The sequence below is a fragment of the Carassius carassius genome, chromosome 24 (genome assembly GCF_963082965.1).
Source record: "Carassius carassius chromosome 24, fCarCar2.1, whole genome shotgun sequence".
In the NCBI taxonomy this organism is placed as follows: Eukaryota; Metazoa; Chordata; class Actinopteri; order Cypriniformes; family Cyprinidae; genus Carassius; species Carassius carassius.
The window spans coordinates 8976569-8998319 of NC_081778.1; the positions used below are offsets into that span (position 1 = coordinate 8976569).

Sequence of the window (21751 nt, forward strand, 5' to 3'; positions counted from 1 at the left end):
AAAATGAACATTGTGATGTGTTACATGGGTAGATTTAGGGCCAATGTAGGGCCATGTCCCTATGGAGACAAATTAATAACCACTATAAATATTTAGAGCACAGTTTTGACTTAATGTAGCTAACTAAAGGCACAAAAAGCAATCAATTACAGTCTGAAACGTAACTGTTTTGAAAAAAAAAACTGAAAAAAATACATGCATTTAGGGACTTTTTACTAGCAAAGAAACTGCATTTGTATCATTTCATAAACAAATAAACAGTTTTAATTGTGATTTTCCTGATAAAATTATAAAAAAAAATGTTGTCTGTCTTTTCAAAAAATAAATAAATGAATAAACAAGGTACTTTTTTGCTAAAGTTGACAATACTTGACAATATGCATTAGGAGTATCAAAGCTAACAAATATGAACTCTGTGTGAGAATGTCTTGTGGTATTTGAAAAGTGTGCATCTGAGGCACCAGACAACTGTGATAAAAATCAATCATGTCCAAAGGTCAAGAATAATAAAATATCAACAGCAATTCATAAATTAATAGTTTTGACAGTTTAAGTGTTTTGACAGTTTAGATTGGGGCCTGTCAGTAAAAAAACCCTGATAACATGACAAAGTTGCATCATGTAAAAACAATCAAGTGTTCTGACCTTCAAAGGAAGCACTTCTTTATTGATAGAGAAGAAGGCAGCCATTGCTTTCGTCCAGGAGCAAAGCCCGGCAACATTGCCGCACACTCTCTTGGCTGTTTCTATGTTATAGTCTGACATGTCAAAGTATGGAGAAAGGAGTTCCACCACCTCCTCATTGATGGTGTCTTTGGGGAATTGCTGGAGGACAAAACAAAAGCTGGAGTAAAACAATATATGTCTACATTATAGGGAACATATTTTAAATTATGCTCTTGAAAATGGCAATTTTATTTGATATTTGTAAATCACACTTCTGTTGTTAAAATATATAGATTATGCATGGAAATTTATCTTAAAAGCAAACAGACAGCTTTTAAAATATGTTCTACAAGATATACCAATATAATATATCTGTGTAAGATTTATTATTTGTATTGATTAGCTGTCAGAGCTGAACTTACTGTCACAGCATCTCATGGCTTCGGAAAGTGTAAAGCCAAAAATAAAAAGGATTCCCTTTCTTTCTTTATTTCTGTTAATAAGCATTATTCAATCGGTCGGACTCTTTTAATTGCCCACCACTAGTTTAAAAAATAATACATGACCATGCATATCAACAATGCAGTGTTCAGATTGGTCCATTCAATCACAGTAGAGTAATAAACAAAACATGACACACTCTAAAAATGCTGGGTTGTTTTAACCACACTTTGGGTCAAATATGGACATAGAAAATTAATTAAAACAGTTGGGTTAGTCCACATTTGACCCAAAGTTGGGTTGAAACAACACAGCATTTTTTAGAGTGTATATTATTCCTGAACACTAAAAGACAAAACTGAGTGCTTTGTTATCACAGTGTGTTTTAAGCTTTGCAATGGTCTGACGTTGAAGAAAGAAGCAGTTATATTTTAAACTATACAGCAAAACACTGTTACCTTTTCACATTTATAAACAAGTGGGACATTTATAAAAAAAAAACATAACAGAGAAAAGGCCTTCTTTACTTGTGCAGCCAACAGAGAATGGGAAATAGTTATGCAAACTAAAAAAAATCACTGTTTTTGGTGCAAGAAACCTTAACTCTATATGACAAGTTGTATAACCTCAGGAAAAAAATACAAATAATGGTATCTAGTATTAAGAATTGTACCTGTAGACTGCCAAGGAAGTTGCCAGCAGTCATAAGTTTGAGTGATTCTTGCCAGGAGGGCATGGCCCAGTTTTTCTCAGGGTCTATTTTCACTGTGTTCACTCTCCTCTGGAAGAGCAATAGCACACAGTCCATAATACGCATGATGAGGTGGGGCGGTCTGCCCAGTGTTCGCACTGTGGCAATATCTGATGGCTTTATGGTCTGTTTACAGATAAACAGGGAGAGTAATACAGAAAGAAATTTAATGTCAGTAAATTAGATATCTTGTTAACATTCTGACATATATACTAGTATAAGGCAGCTCTGAATCATCTGAGTGGCAGCTGTTATGGCTCACAGCTCATTATATAAAGGCTACTACTACTACTACTTCTACTACTATATATGCCATATATCCATTTCACAAGTACAAATTTGCAAATTTACTGTATGTGGGATATTGATTGAAAGAGACTGGGTAGGATTCACACTTACACTTTACTAGTGGTCTGACAAAAAAAAGAAAAGAAAAAGAAAACCTTACTACATCAGTGTGATAGAGAAAAGAAAAATAAATATGGGCACAAAGGTGAAAATACAAAATTAGAAAGCAAACACAGGAAACACCAGAACTTTGCTTTTGTATGCAGCACTGAGGAATTGCAGTGCAGTCTATCTACACCTCCTGACGTACAAGTCTGTCGGCCCATAGATTCTCATCTACATTACAGCAAATAGCTTCCCTTGCAATGCAACGTGGAACTGGAATCAAGTGAACCATCTTACAACTTCTTATATGTGGACGAGGCTGGCTTCAACCGGAACAATAGCAGAAGGCATGGTTAAAATATCATCGGCCACAGAGCTACTGTTGATTTGCCTGGCCAACAGGGAGGAAATATCAGTTGTAAGAATTTGTAACTCTTATGTTGTCCTCTGTTTATATATGCTTTCCAATTGAAAGTTCATGAGATTCACCTTTGAGCTATTTCTGAGAACTGGTTTATACTTAGCTGATCTGCATTCTCTTCATTGGTGAATGTCAAGATTCACCTGCACAATTCTTGGCAAATGTACAAAAAGTCCAATAGAAATGGGTAGCAGCCCCATCTCATAAAAATGCGTACCCATGGGTATTTTTCTGCAACACCGTTTTTACATACTTTACTGCACATTTCGCCACCGTTTCAAAGAGAAATGCCCACTGAGAGGTATGCATTGCTGTGTTTTTATTACGTTGCTTCAATTACGTATTGAGGTGGTTTAGACTTCAAATATCTGGGGACTGTCGCTAAAAGGTAATGCTCTATCGTGTTTGAAATATGCCCTACACCAAACCCAACCTGAAACCTACTGGATAGTGTTAACAAATGCAAAACTGATATAAAAACACATTTGTTGATGCAACCGTGCCATTTTTGTCACGGTTCATGAATTCACTGTCTCTCTTTTGTCTTGCGTGCTGTTGTGTGTATGTGTGTGTGTGTGTGTGGGCGTGGTCACTGATCCGCTATGATCAGCAGCGCCAGCTGGTTTCAATTGTTTGTCCCTATATAAGTTCAGTGACTGGTGTTTCATGTTGTCAGATCGTTGTTTTCTGCCCGGTGTGCTCCTGTGCTGTTCCTGTGTCCTTGTACCTGCCTAGTCTTCCTGTCTTCGTCGTTCGTTCCTGGATCGTCACGCTACATTGGATTACCACTTCTTCACGCGGATTACTCACTCATCGGGATACAAGGGATCATCACTGGATCGAGCACCACCACCAGCTGTCCACCGAAGTCCCTGCGTCAACCACCATCAGCCTTGTGTCCGCCGCCTGTGTCTCCTGCGATTGTGATCTGTGTTTCTGACTTCTTGCAGTTTATCAATAAATACGCCTTGCGTTTACATCCTTTGTCTGTCGTACATTACAGAACGATCTGACCCATTATGGATGTAGCAGGCGCTTCTACATGGGACGAGTTCGCGGCTCGAAGTATCGCTAGAATGGACTCTCAGGAGGAGAACATCTCCCTCACAGGGCGGGCGGGCGGTCCAAGCTCTAGTGACGCAGGTGTCCGAGCTCACCCAGCAGATCCAACAGCTCCGAGTCCCCACTGCGCCACCCACACCGCCGACTCCACCCCCTCCTCCAGAGTCGCAGCCGCGGCGCGAACCGAGACTACCAACACCCGAAGGATATTCAGGTGAACCAGAGTTTTGCAGAACTTTTCTGACCCGATGTTCTATGCACTTTGCATTACAGCCTGTTACGTTCAACCAAGAGCGATCCAAGGTTGCATTTGTATTAACGCTACTCTCCGGCCGGGCGGCTCTCTGGGGAACGGCGGTGTGGGAGAATCAAGACCCATGCTGCGCCTCGTTCCAGGCACTCTCCGAGGAGATGAGGAGGGTTTTCGATCGGGCGGCGGCGGGTAGGGAGGCGGCCAGACTACTCGCCGATCTTCGCCAAGGTTACGGTTCGGTGTCGGAGTACTCCATCCAGTTCCGCACCCTGGCTGCAGAGTGTCGTTGGAACGAGGAGGCGCAGTGGAACAGATTCCTGCATGGGTTGGCTGACCGTATTCAAAGAGAAATCTACATGCTGGACCTTCCCACTAGTCTCAATGGGCTCGTCGAATTAGCTCTTTGGGTAGATGCTCGGCTGAACCGTATGGGCCGCTTCCAGCAGGATCATCCCGTTTGCAGCATGGAGAATCGACGTCTGGAAGTTTCGAATACGGTCAGCCCCCCCTACGACCCGGAACCCATGCAGGTGGGTAGAGCTCGGCTTTCCCGGGAGGAGAAGGAACGGCGGAGATCCCATGGACTGTGCCTGTACTGCGGGAGGACGGGCCACTTCATCCACTCATGCCCGGTAAAAGACCAAGCCCGATAGTGACTATGAGGCTCCTATCGGGCGGGATCTCCACCGGGAAGACCACATCCATCACATCATCAGCTACTCTCCTTCCGGTAAGACTAAGGTGGGCAACCAACACTCACGACACCCAAGCATTATTGGATTCAGGGGCCGAAGGTAATTTTATGGACATTAAACTGGCTAATCATCTCCACATTTCCACTACCCCCCTCAATCACACCATCACTGTCCAGGCTCTCAGCGTACAACAGCTCCCTAACATTACTCATGCCTCCGAACCCATCACTCTCATCACATCCGGCAACCACACTGAGACTATAACATTCCTCCTCATAAGTTCACCTCTGACACTCATCGTTCTTGGTCACCCTTGGTTCACTCAACACAATCCCAGAGTCAATTGGGGGCACAACACCATTTCCATGTGGAGTTATAAGTGTTATGAGTCATGTCTGGTGTCTGCGTGTTCGTCTGTACCTTTGTCTGTTTTCCAGAAGGAGGTGGTGAATTTATCTAACGTGCCCGAGGAGTACCAGGACCTGAGAGAAGTGTTCAGTAAGTCTCGTGCTGCTTCTCTTCCTCCACATCATCCCTATGACTGTGCTATAGATTTAGTACCAGGTGGGTCTCCGCCCAAGGGCAAGTTATATTCACTTTCTGTTCCAGAGAGGGAGGCTACGGAGAAATATATTTCTGATTCTCTAGCATCCAAATTCATTAGACCTTCCTCATCTCCAGCGGGGGTGGGATTCTTTTTTGTGGGGAAGAAGGATGGGTCTCTGCGACCGTGCATTGATTATCGAGGGTTGAACAACATCACGGTAAAGAATACTTATCCTTTGCCGTTGATGTCTTCAGCTTTCGAACGATTGCAGGGAGCATCCATCCTTACAAAATTGGATTTACGAAATGCTTATCATTTGGTTCGCATAAGGAAGGGAGATGAATGGAAGACCGCATTTAATACCCCTAGAGGGCACTTTGAATACTTGGTTATGCCCTATGGGCTCTCCAACTCGCCCGCGGTCTTCCAGGCACTCGTTAATGACGTGTTGAGCGATATGGTCGATCAATTCATATATGTTTACCTGGATGACATATTGATCTTTTCCTCCTCTCTCCAGGAACACGTTCAGCACGTCAAACGAGTGCTTCAGAGGTTGCTAGAGAAATGCGTATTTCATGCACAGTCCGTCCCTTTTTTAGGGTACATCGTCTCGTCTGAGGGAGTGCGTATGGATCCTGATAAGATTAAGGCTGTGATAGATTGGCCAAGTCCAGATTCCTGTAAGGCCCTACAGAGGTTTCTGGGATTCGCCAATTTTTATCGACGTTTTATTCGTAACTTCAGCCAACTAGTCGCTCCTCTGACCGCCTTGACCTCCCCCAGAACAACGTTCAGGTGGTCCGATACAGCGGAGGCTGTATTTGCCAAACTCAAGAGCCGCTTCGTTTCGGCTCCCATCCTCGTTGCCCCTGATCCATCACGGCAGTTCGTGGTGGAGGTCGACGCGTCAGAGGTGGGGGTAGGAGCAGTTCTTTCTCAACGTTCTGCCACAGACGATAAGGTTCACCCTTGCGCATTTTTTTCTCATCGTTTATCACCAGCCGAACGTAATTATAACATTGGTAACCGGGAGTTGTTGGCAGTCAAGTTAGCACTGGAGGAATGGTGGCACTGGCTAGAAGGTTCTGGGGTACCTTTTATCGTTTGGACCGATCATAAGAACCTAGAATACATTAGAACTGCTAAAAGACTCAACTCTAGGCAGGCTCGGTGGGCACTTTTTTTCAGCCGTTTTGATTTTTCTCTTTCATACCGCCCGGGTTCCAAAAACATCAAACCCGATTCCTTATCTCGTATTTTTGACCATTCCGAACACCTGTCTACTCCCGAGTGTATTTTACCCGAGACATTAGTGGTCTCCACTCTCAGATGGGAGGTCGAATCGAGGGTCATGAAGGCCTTAGAAGGGGTAACGCCTCCGCCGATTGCCCACCGAACCGGTTATTCATGCCTGAGGAGTATCGGTCTGAAGTCATTCAGTAGGGTCATTGCTCCAGTATAGCTTGTCATCCAGGAGTCAATCGTACCAGTTTTTTGGTTAAGCAACGATTCTGGTTAATGGCTCGTGATATCCGTGATTTTGTTTTGGCTTGCTCTGTTTGTGCCACTGGTAAGACGTCCAACCGACCCCCTGATGGGTTACTACAACTGCTGTCAGTCCCTTCGAGACCCTGGTCCCACATCGCGCTAGATTTTGTCACCGCCCTCCCGCCCTCCCAGGGCAAGACTGTCGTTTTGACGGTCGTGGACCGGTCCTCGAAGGCGGCTCATTTTATTGCCTTGCCCAAATTACCTTCAGCCAAGGAGACAGCGGTTACTGTCATAGATCACGTCTTTCGGTTACATGGCCTCCCGTTGGACGTGGTCTCCGACAGGGGTCCCCAATTTGTGTCCAAATTTTGGCAAGAGTTTTGTAGATTATTAGGGGCAACGGTTAGTCTCTCTTCGGGGTTTCACCCCCAAAGCAATGGTCAATCAGAGAGAGCCAGCCAAGATTTGGAGAGAGTGTTGCGATGTTTGGTTTCCAAGAATCCTTCCTCCTGGAGCCAACAACTTTCTATGGTGGAGTACGCCCATAACTCGTTACCAGTGTCAGCTACGGGCCTTACTCCGTTTGAGGGTAGTTTAGGTTACCAGCCACCAGTTTTTGCCAGTACGGAATCCGAAGTGCGGTCCCCTCCGCTCACGCCTTCGTCCAGAGGTGTCACCACACTTGGACTAGAGCCCGTGAGACTCTTCTCCAAGTGGGGGCGCGCACCAAGGCCAAGGCCGATCGCCACCGGTCAAAGCCTCCCGTATACGTCGTTGGTCAAAAAGTGTGGCTTTCTACTAAGAACATTCCTCTCCGCTCCGTCTCTAATAAACTTGCCCCTAAATTTATTGGCCCGTTTCCTGTCACCAAGATCATTAGTCCGGTGACAGTCCGCCTCAAACTTCCTCCTACGTACAGGAGAATTCACCCCGCCTTCCATGTTTCCAAGATCAAGATCCCAGGAGGCGTTCTTAGGGGAGGGGGTACTGTCACGGTTCATGAATTCACTGTCTCTCTTTTGTCTTGCGTGCTGTTGTGTGTGTGTGTGTGTGTGGCCGTGGTCACTGATCAGCGATGATCAGCAGCACCAGCTGGTTTCAATTGTTTGTCCCTATATAAGTTCAGTGACTGGTGTTTCATGTTGTCAGATCGTTGTTTTCTCCCCGGTGTGCTCCCGTGCTGTTCCTGTGTCCTTGTACCTGCCTAGTCTTCCTGTCTTCGTCGTTCGTTCCTGGATCGTCACGCTACATTGGATTACCACTTCTTCACGCGGATTACTCCCTCATCGGGATACAAGGGATCATCACTGGATCGAGCACCACCACCAGCTGTCCACCGAAGTCCCTGCGTCAACCACCATCAGCCTTGTGTCCGCTGCCTGTGTCTCCTGCGATTGTGATCTGTGTTTCTGACTTCTTGCTGTTTATCAATAAATACGCCTTGCGTTTACATCCTTTGTCTGTCGTACGTTACAATTTTAACTTCCTTATATGCCAATTTTAACTGTTTTGTCAAACCATAGTTACACAGGATTAGAACCGAAGCTCCTCACCTATCAATATGGCTACGTACTCTGTGAGCTATCAAACAAACTTTCCGTCCATGAAAACCCATAGATATGAAGCTGGATTTGTGTTATGCTAACAAAAGCATCAAGTTTTCAAATCTCCCAGCATATTAAAATTGTTTTGAAGTCATAGCAAAATATTCTTCAAGTAATAGTGCGAAAATAACACTATTACTCAAAACTCTTGAATAGGAATAAAAGGTGTCAGAGTTTTACTGCCTCTAAGTGTTCGTTTCTTTTGGAAACTGCAGTGATATGTACTTATTTGTACGTTTTTGCTATGAGACCATAAGCAGAAGTGTAGAAAATATGCTTGACAGTTTATGACAATTGGATCAATCATTTTGCATTTAATGCCATATAAAATGAACTAATGACTAGATGTTTTGGGGTGTAAGACTGTTGCACAGAGAACTATGTAGCTATATAGCTACACTTTGAGCAACATGTAGGAAACTACAGACAAATGTACATAATTGCATTAATGTACAAAAGCAATCATAACTTGTTCAAAAGAATGAGAACATTTTTTGATGTGCACAAGTGACAAGATGATGTGGAGGTTGAAAAGTAGTTTTACAAATTTCACTTCTGATCAGAGAAATGCACCAAAGCAACTGAAAAAAACTAAGTCAGTAATAAAAGATGGAAATTCAGAACGGACAGAATGCTAGACAATGTTATTATTGTCCCTGCTTCAATTGCTAATCTGAGGTATCTCATTTTAACAAACCACCAATCAAAAAATTGCAATTTATTATAGTTTAAAATTGAAATTAATCCTGTGTTGGCAAAACTGCATTTTCAGCAGCCATTACTCCAGCCCTCAGTGTAATATCATATCAGTGTCCTGTCATGTCGGAATTCATTCCAATATGCTGACATTTCTTAATATTATGTGGAAAACAATTTTCTCAGGATTATTTGATGAATACAACGTTCAAAAGAACAGTGTATTTGAAATAAAATATATTTTATAACATTCTTTACTGTCACTTATTTTTGATTTAATAATACATTGAAAGTGTTTATTTCAATAAACAAAATAGTAATAAAAATAACATTTAAAAAAAAAATAAAGTTTTTTAAGGGGAGTGTAAATGTAAGCATAATTACTTACAATATATGATATATGTCCCAAACAATCTTTGTTTTATTGGAGAAAATATTAAACAAATTAATTCATCTGTATAGCATGTCGTTGGTCTGGAAGTGAGTGAGACATTGCTCTTCACAGAAGAGGTTGGAGGTTGGGATGAGAGAAGGCATGATGCTCTACCCTCCCCTCCTCCCACCCCACAACCTTTCACTTCCATTTTTGAGCCTTTTTCAAAACTTAAGTTTGAATGGCTAGTGCCAAAACTGGGAGGTGTACGACCGTTAATGCTTTGAAATAGTTAAAGTGAAATCAAAGAACCTGCTGGTGTGATTTCTTTCCAAAAGGCACAAAACAAAGTTCATTTGGGGTTCAAAATAGCTTGCTAAAGTGAACTTTTCAGAAAGTGTGCTCCAGCTGGTATTATATCATGGGTAGGTGTGCTCTGTGGCTCTGCCTTCTTTAACATTGAAATCTTATCTAGTTTGTTCATGTTTAATACTTAAAAGCTTATTTTATAACTTGCTACATAAATCAATGTGACTTGATTTGACAGGGGTGGAGTTTTCAAAAGAGCTTGTGCAATCATTCACATCACTACATTCAGTTGCTTTCTTATATTTATACATGTATATAAATATATATGTATGTATGTGTATATATACGTGTGTGTATTCATTTATTCATTCCTGACGAGGGCACAAGATGCTGCATCTATTGCCATACTTCAGGCATGCCTGTGCATTATCCTTAAGACAATTCAAAGCTGATGACGTTTACAGACACCCTATTATAGTATGCCAGTGCACATGGTGACATCATATGAGTATGGTACCGAATCAAGATTGGCGTGTATGCACATGTGCTTCAGAAACCAGTGACACTGAAGGAATTCCAATAGCGTCAACATCATGATGCAACATCATGATGTTGACCAATTATCAGACCAATAAGGGCGCTTCGCGCCCTTCTTGCCACTTCCCGCCGAAACGGGTGTGGCCCAACCTATAAAAGGAGCTCGAAAAGGCTGACTCACCTGATTTTTCATCTCTTCAGCGAAGCTCACGCATCGCTGGATCACGGAGGAAGCAAGCGCCGTCTGAGAAAGCACATCAGCAGGACGAGCCATTCTGAAGCTGCTGGCATCGCCGCCTTCCATTGCCGTTCCTGCTGCGCTATCCGGCGCCTATATCCTTTCAATCCTGTTATATACAAGCTGTTCTTTATGTGTGTGTGTGTTCGCCCTGCGACACACACTCGTAAAAGAGCTCGCGTCTTTTTTAAGATGCCTTCCTGCGGCTCGTCAGAACCCCACTCAGCGAGGGAGACCGGTACGTCATCTGTGTCTCCTGCCTGGGTGAAGATCATGCAGCGCTCGCTCGCTGACGGCGGATGCCCCCACTGCGAGCTGTTGCCATGGTGACTCTGAGGACTCGCCTGGCCTTTTTCTCTGAGCCTGCATTCTCCGCTGCGCTGAGGCGCCGTAAAAGCATCGCTTCCAGCGGATTCTGGAACCGTCTTCAGCTCAACCGAGCTCGCCGGTTCGCCCTGCTTCACCGGCCCCCCCTACATCGCTTCCCGGTGGGCAGCGCCCGCTGTTTGCCGGCGCGTCGTCCGAGGAAGTCGATCTCAGGGCTGCGTCGGGGGAAGAGGACACGCGCTCTCTGCTAGCTTCGGGCAGTGAGGGCTGGGCGAGCTCCGAGGATCTCGCGCCTTCTGCTCAGAAGCCCAGCAGACGAGCTGACATCGAGAAGGAGCCGGGGCGAAGGCTCGTGTTGGCCGCGATGAGTCTCGGCCGCGAGTGGTTTGCACCAGCGCCCCCCCCCCCCCTCTCGTTCCCGGCTGGATGGTATTTCCCTTTCGGATGAGCGTACTTCTCAAAGCCCGCCTCATTTCTTCCTGAGCTTCACGAAGAGGTGGCGAAGGCTTGGAACGCTCCATATTCAGCACGAACTCGTTCGTCTGTCTCACTAGCATTCTCCACACTGATGATGCTAAAAACAGGAACTACCACTCACTTCCGCCGGTGGAACAGGCGATAGCGACGCACCTTTGTCCGCCCTCTGCTGGACGGCGGCAAAAGCGGTGTTGCCATCTAAAGCCTCCTGTGTGACGCTGCGTCGGCACTACTAACGATGGCTGCTTCATCGAAGCGCAGGTGTACGAGTTCCGCTGTGGCCGAGCTCTCACCCAAGTGCACCGCTGTTTCAGTTCCAGGAATTGTGACTGTCTCAGCGTTTTCTGCAATGCGCAAGCCTGCACAGTTGCCCGCTTGCCTGCACACAAAAGCCGTTATCACAACAGCTTCAGCAACGCAGCTCGAGACCCCCGTTCTCGCTCTACTGGCCGTCGCCCCGCGCCGCGGGGACCGCGGCAGAGGATTACGGTGAGGCCGGGAGCCCTGAAGCCATCCTGGGAAAGCCATCTACGCATGCTGCATGACGCTGCGTCGGCACTACACACGATGGCTGCTTCATCGAAGCGCCGGTGTACGAGTTCCGCTGCGGCCGGGCTCTCACCTAAGCGCGCCGCTGTTTCAGTTTCCAGAGATTGTGACTGTTTCAGCGTTGTTTGCAATGCGCAAGCCTGTACGGTTGCCCGCTTGCCTGCACACGAAAACCGTTATCACGGCTACCCAGATATTTCCTGAAAAAGGTGTAATTCCTGGTGTCCCGGCCACGGCCGAAGGTGCTATAAATGCAGTGACGATGCCCACTACCCAGTGCCCATCTCCACATGTAAGCACAGCCCTGCACACAGGGCTAGCGCACATAAGATCGACACAGATCGGTCGAGCGCGCCGCATAGTAAACGTGCCCACTTCCCAGTGCCCACATACACTATGTCACATACGGCGCGGGGCTTCTGTAAAAACGAGGCCCGTGCACGTACATTCTGCACAGGCAGACAGCGAGTTGAAAGTGGTAAAAGTGCACACATGCAGCCCACGGTTACTCGCAGATATATCGAGTCCCACGGGACCCGCTCAGCCTCCCTCCAGTCGGTTAAGCGCCGGAACGGGGTCGAGGAAGAGCGATCTGCCCGCTGTGATCAGCGCGCTCCCCGCCTCAGATGCGCAGCACACTCGAGCGCCGCCGTTGCCCAGTCAACAGAGCGCGTTTCGCATCCAGCCCTTAGCCATTCATGCAGATGCATGGTCAGTGCTTCCAGGGGTTTCGGATTGGGTGCTAGGCATTATAAAGAGAGGCTACTCGCTACAGTTTTCTCGACGCCCACCGTGCTTTTCAGCGCGCGTCGAAACTACGGTCAAAACAGAAGTAGCACACATACTTCGGGCCGAAATATCAAAACTGTTGAGCAAAGGGGCTGTAGAGCCTGTGTCTCAAAGCGAGGGGGGGCTGTACAGCAGATACTTTCTGGTGCCCAAGAGAGACGGGGGTCTCCGGCCCATACTGGATCTAAAACAGCTGAACAGGCATTGATGAAACGCAGTTTCAAAATGCTCACGACCAGGAAGCTCCTCGTGCAGATTCGCAGAGGGGACTGGTTCATGTCAATAGATCTGAAGGACGCGTATTTTCAAATACAGATAGCGTCAAACCACAGGCGATATTTGAGATTCGCCTTCGAGGGCCAGGCATACCAGTTTGCAGTCCTGCCATTCGGCTTGTCCGTAGCTCCTCGTACGTTTACGAGGTGCATGGATGCAGCGCTCGCTCCTCTTAGACTCAGAGGCACACGAGTGCTGAATTATTTGGACGACTGGCTGGTTCTGGCCCGATCATGAGCGGAGCTCATGGACCACAGAGCCGTTTTACTCGATCACCTCGAGAAGCTCGGCCTCAGTGTCAATTGGGTGAAGAGTTCGCTGAACCCCAGTCAGACGATCCTGTTTCTGGGTATAGTTCTGAACTCGTGTTCCATGACGGCGCGGCTGTCACCACAGCGCGCGATGGGCATTCAGCGTGCAGCGAGTTCTTTCCGCTGTGGCGCGACTGTGGCGCTCAAACACTGTCAAAAGATGCTGGGTTTCATGGCCTCAGCATCTCCGGTTCTGCGGCTGGGCCTGCTCCGCATGCGCCCCCTGCAGTTCTGGCTGAAGGCTCGGGTGCCGCGCAGAGCGTGGGCGTCTGGCCGGCTGCATTTCAAGGTCGATCAGAGCTGTGTTGCGGCTCTAGCACCTTGGACAGCGAACGGCTGGTACCGATCAGGTGTAAGCCTGGGGACTTCCCCGAGTGTGAAAATGGTGTCGACGGACGCCTCCACTTCGGGATGGGGAGCGCTGCTCGAAGGCAGACCGTCCTTTGGCCTATGGTCAGAACGGGAAAAGCTCCATCATATCAACTGCCTGGAAATGCTGGCAGTGGAGAACGCGCTGACGCGCTTTTGTCCCCATATCAAGGATCACCACGTCATAGTCCGTTCGGACAACATGTCCGTGGTGTCCTACATAAATCGCCAGGTCGGTCTCGGGTCCCGAAACCTGTGCAGGCTGACGGAACGCCTCCTGATTTGGGCTCAGCGCAACGTGCGCTCGCTGAGAGCAGTGCATGTGCCTGGACTGCAGAATCTGGGTCCAGACAGGCTGTCCAGAGGCAATGTTCCTACGGGCGAATGGTCTCTACACCCGCAAACAGTCCGGCTGTTGTGGGAGAGATTTGGCATGGCGGAGGTGGACCTCTTTGTGTCCCACGAAAACGCTCACTGCCCCGCGTTCTTTTCCAAGAACGAAAGCGCGCTGTCACGGAGATGGCCGTGCTGCCCGCTTTGTGCGTTCCCTCCCGTCTCCCTCCTTCCGCAGGTGATAGAACGGGTGAGAGAAACGAGATGTTCAATACTGCTTGTAGCACCTCTTTGGAAGAACCAACCATGGTTCCCAGATTTGATGCAGTTAGCAGATGTCGCCCCGTGGCCGGTACCGTTGAGGAGAGACCTCCTCTCACAGGCCAGGGGCTCGATTTGGCACCCTCAACCGGAGTTGTGGTCCCTCTATGTATGGGCACTCAATGGTTACCCGCTGATCTCGCAGTGGGAGTGCTAAATACCATCACTCAGGCTAGAGCTCCGTCGACACGACGTCTGTATGCCTCGAAGTGGTCGGTGTTCTCCAGCTGGTGCACAGCTCGAGGTTATTCACCCCTTAGTTGTGAGGTGACGGAGGTCCTCTCCTTCCTTCAGGAGCTGTTGGATAAGGGCAGAGCCCCATCCATGCTCAAAGTTTATGTGGCTGCCATCGCGGCGTTTTCTGAAACGGCGTCCGGTCAGTCAATAGGAAGGAATGATTTAGTCATCCGGTTCCTCAGAGGAGCTAGGAGGCTGAATCCTCCCAGACCTCCGTCAGTCCCTATGTGGGACCTCGCGGCGGTTTTGGAGGCCTTGAAAGGTCCCCCTTTCAAGCCTATCCAATCGATTAGCCTTCAGCATCTGTCGTTCAAGACAGTATTCTTGTTGGCTCTCGCTTCTGTGAAGCGTGTGGGTGATTTGCACGCGCTCTCGGTGAGCCAGTCGTGCTTGGAGTTTGGGCCCAATGACTCAAGAGTCATACTCAAACCTAGACACGGTTATGTGCCGAAATCCCTCAACACACCGTTTCGGGCTCAGGTTATTGCCCTGTCTGCCCTGCCGGTGTCAGGGGAGGATGGAGACTCGAGTCTTCTTTGCCCTGTCAGGGTTTTAAGAGCTTATGTGTCTCGCTCTGCTGCCTTTCGGCAGACGGAGCAGCTATTTGTCTCGTTCGGTGGGCGTTCCAAGGGAATGGCTGTTTCGAGACAGACTCTATCCAGATGGATAGTTGACGCCATAGCGTTAGCTTACGCTTCCAGGGGCCTTCAGTGCCCGTTGGGCGTCAGAGCACACTCCACAAGAGGCATCGCCTCGTCGTGGGCGTGGTCTACTGGGATCTCCTTGCAGGATATATGTATGGCGGCAGGTTGGGCCTCGCCGTCTACATTTATCAGGTTCTATAACCTGGAGGTTCCCACCTTGCAAGCAAGGCTGCTGTCGGTATAGGCGAATCAGGGCCCTGAGGGGAATTCTGAGTTCACGAGCGCTATGCGCTGCCGACTGTTATATGGGCAGTATTGCGTAAGACCCGCATTGCCACATTGGTCAGGCCTTGCCTCGGCTGTGTGACGTCATATTGCCGCATCTACGGATGCTGCTAGATATGGGACGGAGGGCTTTTTCCCTTTTCTGTCCTGGACTCTCTGTGAGTCCCTCAGGTGACTGTGCACTGTAAATCCTGGGCGTTGCTTCAGGTTTATTGGTGTGTGATCCCTGCGCGCACGGCGTTTTACATTGGGTTCCCGTAGCGTCTTAGCTAAGACGCAGTACGAGAGAGCTCTCGTAAGAGAACGTCTCGTCTAGAAGAGCGAACGAGTACTGCGTTCTCTGCCGTGCGCACGATTCACTCTGGTTCGCTTCGGCGATGAAATAAATCAGGTGAGTCAGCCTTTTCGAGCTCCTTTTATAGGTTGGGCCACACCCGTTTCGGCGGGAAGTGGCAAGAAGGGCGCGAAGCCTCGATAGGCTGTGCAGTTGCCGCAGAACAAGCCAATGAGCGAACGAGCCGTCTCGCCTATGGCTGTGTACTGCTGCAAATGCGCTTTACAAAAATACAAAATTAAGGATAATTTTTTGCTTCAGTATTTCGTGAAAAGAGACTTTTCCCGTAGCGTCTTAGCTAAGACGCAGTACTCGTTCGCTCTTCTAGAGAGAACCGAGGTTACGTTTAGTAACCGAGTACGTTTTCTGCGTCATCTAGAACAGACATGTTGAAATGTGCACAGAAAAATCAAAACAGAAAAAAGAAAGAGTTCCAGTTATGATGGGATACATAATTTTGACAGATTCGTGGGAGGGACACAGTGGGCAGGTGGTGGAGGGTTTGGGTGTTTATATGAGTGAGTGGGTGTGTGGGGTTGGTTAGAGGCAGTTGCTGTCAGATGCTACGAGATCCCCTACACAGCAACCCTGCCATCGCAATCTATTTTTACACCCTCACAGGCAGCACTCTGAACTTGCAGGCACCATAATGCCCCACAAACATCACACTCCTCTCATTCTCTCCTCGCTAATGTTGCCATGTAATCTTTCCATGTTCTTCCTGACCTGCAGTGCTGCCTCAGCCTCTTCCAGAGCAGGCCTTGCTGCCTCCAACTTCTCTTCAGCAATAGCTTTGTCTGCTGAGATGCTGTCCACTATGGCCTGCGCTTTATCTTTGACCTTCTGAACTTCAACTTTGACCTTTTCAGCAGCCTGAGCCTTCACAGTCACCTCCTTCAACACCTGAAACAAAAATGAGAACGAATGAAAACACTAAAACCAATGCAGTAATACCGTTAGTATTTCATGGTATAATTTTGAGTCTAGGGCTGTTAATTTCTCATCCTAATGTTTCAGAGCACAGTATTGATCATTAGATAGCCTGTGACTGGGAAGCAGTTCTTTCATTGAACTTTCAACCTTTATGCAGCATGACAGATTTCTTTTAGAACAGAAGAGAACATAGTAGAATGACTACAATACCATACAACTTTATCATAAAGAAACAGACGTAGCAACATATCTTTTCTTCTGTATTGTGATGTACATCAGAGTGTAACAAAATATTGAAAAATGAAAACTCTAGGGTGGGGACTTGGTTCTATGCATCACTTGTTGATTGGATTTTGAGATGGGCGGGTGTTGCACTCAAATGTGGCGGTAGATGAACGCAAGCTTGCAGAGCTGTGGCTTAAAGGAGTCATGAACTGAGAAATCTAAATTCCCTTTAACTTTTGACATATAAGAGGTCATTGTAAAATATCTTATATGATGTTTATAAAACATCCTATAACATCCTCATAAAACATCTTGTAAGCTTCAGAACTCAAAGCTTTGTCATAAAAAATATATTGAGGCCAATCTGCCAAAATGAAAGCTTGTGGAATGTGCCACTCTATGACATAACAAAGTTTCCTTTTTTTCGTTTACCTCATCCCTCTTTTAGATTCACATTTCATTTCATTTTTCCCTTTTTATTTATTTATATTTTTTGTTCCAGCTTTCCCACCTTCCTAGCTGTTGGGCTGTCTTCATCTTCCCACCATTTCTTTCCCCTGTTGCCCTATCCCTCTCCCCTTCTACCTGCCTCACCTGCCACCACTGCTAGCTGCTCCTCTGCCTCAACTGTCATCCCTATCCTCCTCTGAAGACTGCTGTCCCTTTCATGTCTGTCTGGACTTGATCTTGTTTTTCTGTGTTAAATTTTATTTTACCCTGCATCTTGAATCCTCCTTTCTCTGCAGCCCTGACATCAAACAGCAGGAACACCTACAAACAACCAACAGTACAGCGACCTGGAGTCATTGAGCGTGAAAATCACTGTCATTATGAACACTTTAAAAATGTCTGTGAAAAAATACATTATCTAGTGTAAAGATGGGTAATTTTAGACCTGTTCTGCAGTGTTTAATGTCAACTCTAATCAAACAGACCTGCTTGTTAATTTCCAGCGATCCTGAAGACTTTTTTGTGTGTTTGATTATTGATGGAGTTAAATTCTGCAGGACAGTGGCACTTCTGGAGCAGAGCTGCACATCTCTGCTCTAGTGTAACCTGAAGCAGAGGCTATTCACTTGTCTTCAGGGTACGCATGCTGTCAGTCTGCACAAGCTGACCTGACGTAAATAACTACAGCCCTGAAGTCTGTTATTTCTTTTAAGGACAATTATCTTTTGACTCGTTTTGCCCCCAGGACACATGTTGATATCTGAGTAATAAACCTTTGTACTCCTGTCCATGTACAACAAACCAAGATCTTCAATATGGCCTGGAAATTTCATATATGGGATGATGACTCAAGGAATCAATCGTGTATAGAATGAAGTGGACCAGGACTTTGAGAGAGTTTTGTTGACCTTTACCAGCTAACTATGGTTAGAAGTAATAACATTTTGAAATAATCAGAATTTAAAGTTATGTTGAGAGGTAGAAAATCATTAACAAAGACATTTACCATATCAGCCTTCTCATTGGCTATTTGAAGTTCTTTCTCCTTCACCTCCAGTTCTTTGCTGAGGGCAGCAACAGACTCGGAGGCCTCCTTGAGTTTCTGGAGGCCGGTGTTCATCCTAATTAAACATTACACTTGAAAAATGAAAGTCTACAACACATTCCAGACTTCGTTATAAATTTTTACAGAAAATCAGGCGGGAATCCACTAAGAATGTGCCTGCTGATAGTGCTATTTATTTGTATGGACTGTAGTTTAATTTACATAGAAAGGTGACATGTTTGGACAAAAAGGATTTACAATGACTTTATTTACAATGACTTTATTCAAATACACAGTGCAGCACTATTTCAACATAGGGTTATAGCCTGTTTAACCAGGGGCCGGATTCACGAAAATCTTCTTAAGAAATAAATTAAGAAATTTCGTAAGAATGTTCTTAAGTGCAGTTCATGAAAAATTCTTAATAAGTTCTCAAATATATTCTTAAGAACATCTTATTTTTAAAATATCTAATTTTTTTAGAAAATAACAGCTGTTATCTGAATGAATACATGACGCACTGCCATACTCACACTATTGTCTTTTTGCGCTTCTGGTAAATTACCCTAATAATCATAATAAGCACTCACCAGAGACTGTATATTTTCTTTGCGACTTTGACTGGCGCTCAGCTTCACGTTTTGTCACAGTGTCTGGTCTGTGTATCCCTTGGGTGTCCACTAGTGGTCTCACTTCCCCATATTGTCACCCCACTGCAGGCACTACATTTCCCACAAGCCTTTGTCCGATTCATCACTGTTAATTGCAAAGTTTGTTTCTATCAGTTTCATGGAGTCCTTGGTTTTTGTCAACCTGCTTTTGTGTTCCCTATTGTTTGTCATGTTTCTTGTTTTGGACTGCTTTTATGGATATTGACCTCTTGCCTGTCTGGATTACGATTATTGGATTTTCCAAATAAAACACTGCAAATTGGATCTCTCTGTTGTGTGTACGTACATGACGTTTTAATGCGGCCTGTTTTCGAAGAGTTACTTTTAAAATAGCCTGTCTCAAGCTGCAGGGATATGTTTCATTCATTTTTGTGCCGTGTTTTTGCGCTCTCATCTGAGTGAACGCTTCCGGTATTTGAGACAGCAAATGCGTACTGTGCATTCATATGCGCCGAATACTGCCAAAGATGATCTATTTATAAGCTAAAATTAACGGCGTTCAATTAAAGCTCCCTATCTGACTCGTTTTAGAGTTGCTAATGAGTTTTGAAGTCAGCAAAAAGCAGCGTCACACACAGGCTAAACATGACCGATCATGTTTACATTAACATTCATCGATGTCCCTTCAGAAAACTCGTGCACATCCCTAGTCCTCCTATCTATTATATGTAGCTGTTGTTAAATATAACAATTGATTTGAAATAACCCAATAAATTCATTAAATTAATATTGTTTGGGATTTAAGTCTGGGGATGTCCTAAACTTAAGAAGTTATTTACGATTATTTTTAAGAAGATTCTTTTCAAGAATTTGAATTTTTCTTAGGTTTAGAACAATCTTAAGGAAACATATAAGTATATTCTTAAGATGAATTTTTGGGAATACAAAATATTCTTAACTTTTTTCTAAAGTTAAAAAATAAGAAGAAAACGGCAGGTAAGAAGAAATTTCTTATTAAGAATGTTTCGTGAATCCAGCCCCTTGTTATAATGATTTTTTTCTTGCACAGAAACAATGCACAAAAGTGGCACAGCACTTTAGTGAATCCCTCATTCAAAGTCAAGACATTATACTATATTTATTTAAGCAATCATTCTATGTGTGATTAAACTGACCTGTCAGCGAGAGTCTGAACCTCTGAGTGTTTTTCTTTGTAGATGGTCTTGTAGTCATGGATGAATGACAGGTAGGATTTGGGTGTGACGTGTGTGGAACGCCGGTATCTCTGAAAATAATCTGCACACTTTTCGGCCACCCCATCCTGAAAAGAGCCCATGCACTGAACCACTTCTCCCTTTACCTCGGGAGTGCAGTCTATCTCATATGTGGACAGGAAGTGTTCTGACACTAAGGACAAACACATTAAAATCATGTTTTTTCTATTTCACAATATGATTTCCTATTGTGGACCATTTTGTGTCATTCCTAAATTGTTTTCTACATCAAAAACTGTACAGGATCACAAATTTACTCTGACAAAAATTAATGGTCGGAATAGACAATTATCATTATAAGGCATCGGTCTGAGTGTTGATTTTAACAGGTAAATCTGGTCTGGGATTTGGCCGGTTATACATTGTTGTATTTGATTTTTCATTCCACAAGCAGCATACAAATCACAAAATGAGGTCAAATGGGGCCAAAACCATTTGAAACAGCAGTTAAATACTGCCACCCTGTCAAAACAGTAATTTTATACTCCAGGACATAATTTCAGTAAATGCACTCACTCAAAAAATGTGCTGTATACCTTCTTAATTTGATTTATTTGTTTGATATTAAGGCATCAGTATCACTGCTAGATTTTAGGGTTTCCCTTGGGTATATTGAACCTTCATGGATCTGACATTTCAAATTACTGACCTGCGATCAAAGCATCTTTGGGCCAGCTACTAAACCAGTCCATGGTGCATCCTGATATGAGAGCAGGAAACTTCAAAGCTCGATTACGGAACCTCTCCCCGACTGGAGAGAAGCACAGAACCACGTGAAGGTTCTGCCTCACTCTGCTCATAAAATATTCATGTAGGTTTTCATTTGTGGGCGGTCGCCGTGGAAACTCTCGCTTCATGACTGGAATGAGGTCACTGATAATCTCATCAATCTCATCTCGAGCAAACAGATTGGACACCTGTGGCAGATAAATATTTCACAGCTCATTAGATTAATCCTGCTTTCTCTGGGAATTTACGACAAATGTACAATATAGACATAATGACACACCTGAAGGAATAAAATTACTCCTTCAAAGGAAGGCTTGTATTACAACATATTCACCTAAGTCTTACATGATAAAATCAATTTTAAAAAAAACTGGCATTTGTTGTCTTCTGATTCGGAGTTGAGCGATATTTTTAGACATCCTCCTTTGATTGTATACAAACGCGCTAGGAATTTAAAAGACAGCTTGGTACATGCTCGTTTTCAGAGCGTTAGCCCTCGTGCATCTCAGAGTTTACTTAGTCCTATACAGAAGGGCAATTATCGTTGTGGGAATTGTGCTCAGTGTAATAATACTTTTAAAACATCTTTTTGTCATCCTAGAACTGGCAAAAAATATAGCATCAAATCTGTGATTACTTGTGTTTCCACTCATGTTGTGTATTTAATCCGTTGTCCTTGTGGTATAGGCTATGTGGGAAAAACCTCACATCAATTGAAACAAAGAATTAGTGAACATAAGAGTTCGATCAGA

At 45.2% G+C, this 21751-nt stretch overlaps 1 protein-coding gene across 1 annotated transcript in view; it reads right to left on the reverse strand.

Annotated features, from left to right (window-relative positions):
- dnah5 (dynein, axonemal, heavy chain 5) overlaps positions 1 to 21751 on the reverse strand; it is a 215682-nt gene that overhangs the window by 63125 nt on the left and 130806 nt on the right. Inside the window, exons 55-60 of the mRNA XM_059507404.1 lie at positions 20920 to 21187; positions 20172 to 20403; positions 18347 to 18461; positions 16459 to 16635; positions 1781 to 1984; positions 646 to 825 (exon numbers count right to left, since the gene is read on the reverse strand). Of these exons, the coding sequence (XP_059363387.1) occupies positions 646 to 825; positions 1781 to 1984; positions 16459 to 16635; positions 18347 to 18461; positions 20172 to 20403; positions 20920 to 21187 (1176 nt within the window). The remainder of the gene's footprint in view (positions 1 to 645; positions 826 to 1780; positions 1985 to 16458; positions 16636 to 18346; positions 18462 to 20171; positions 20404 to 20919; positions 21188 to 21751) is intronic.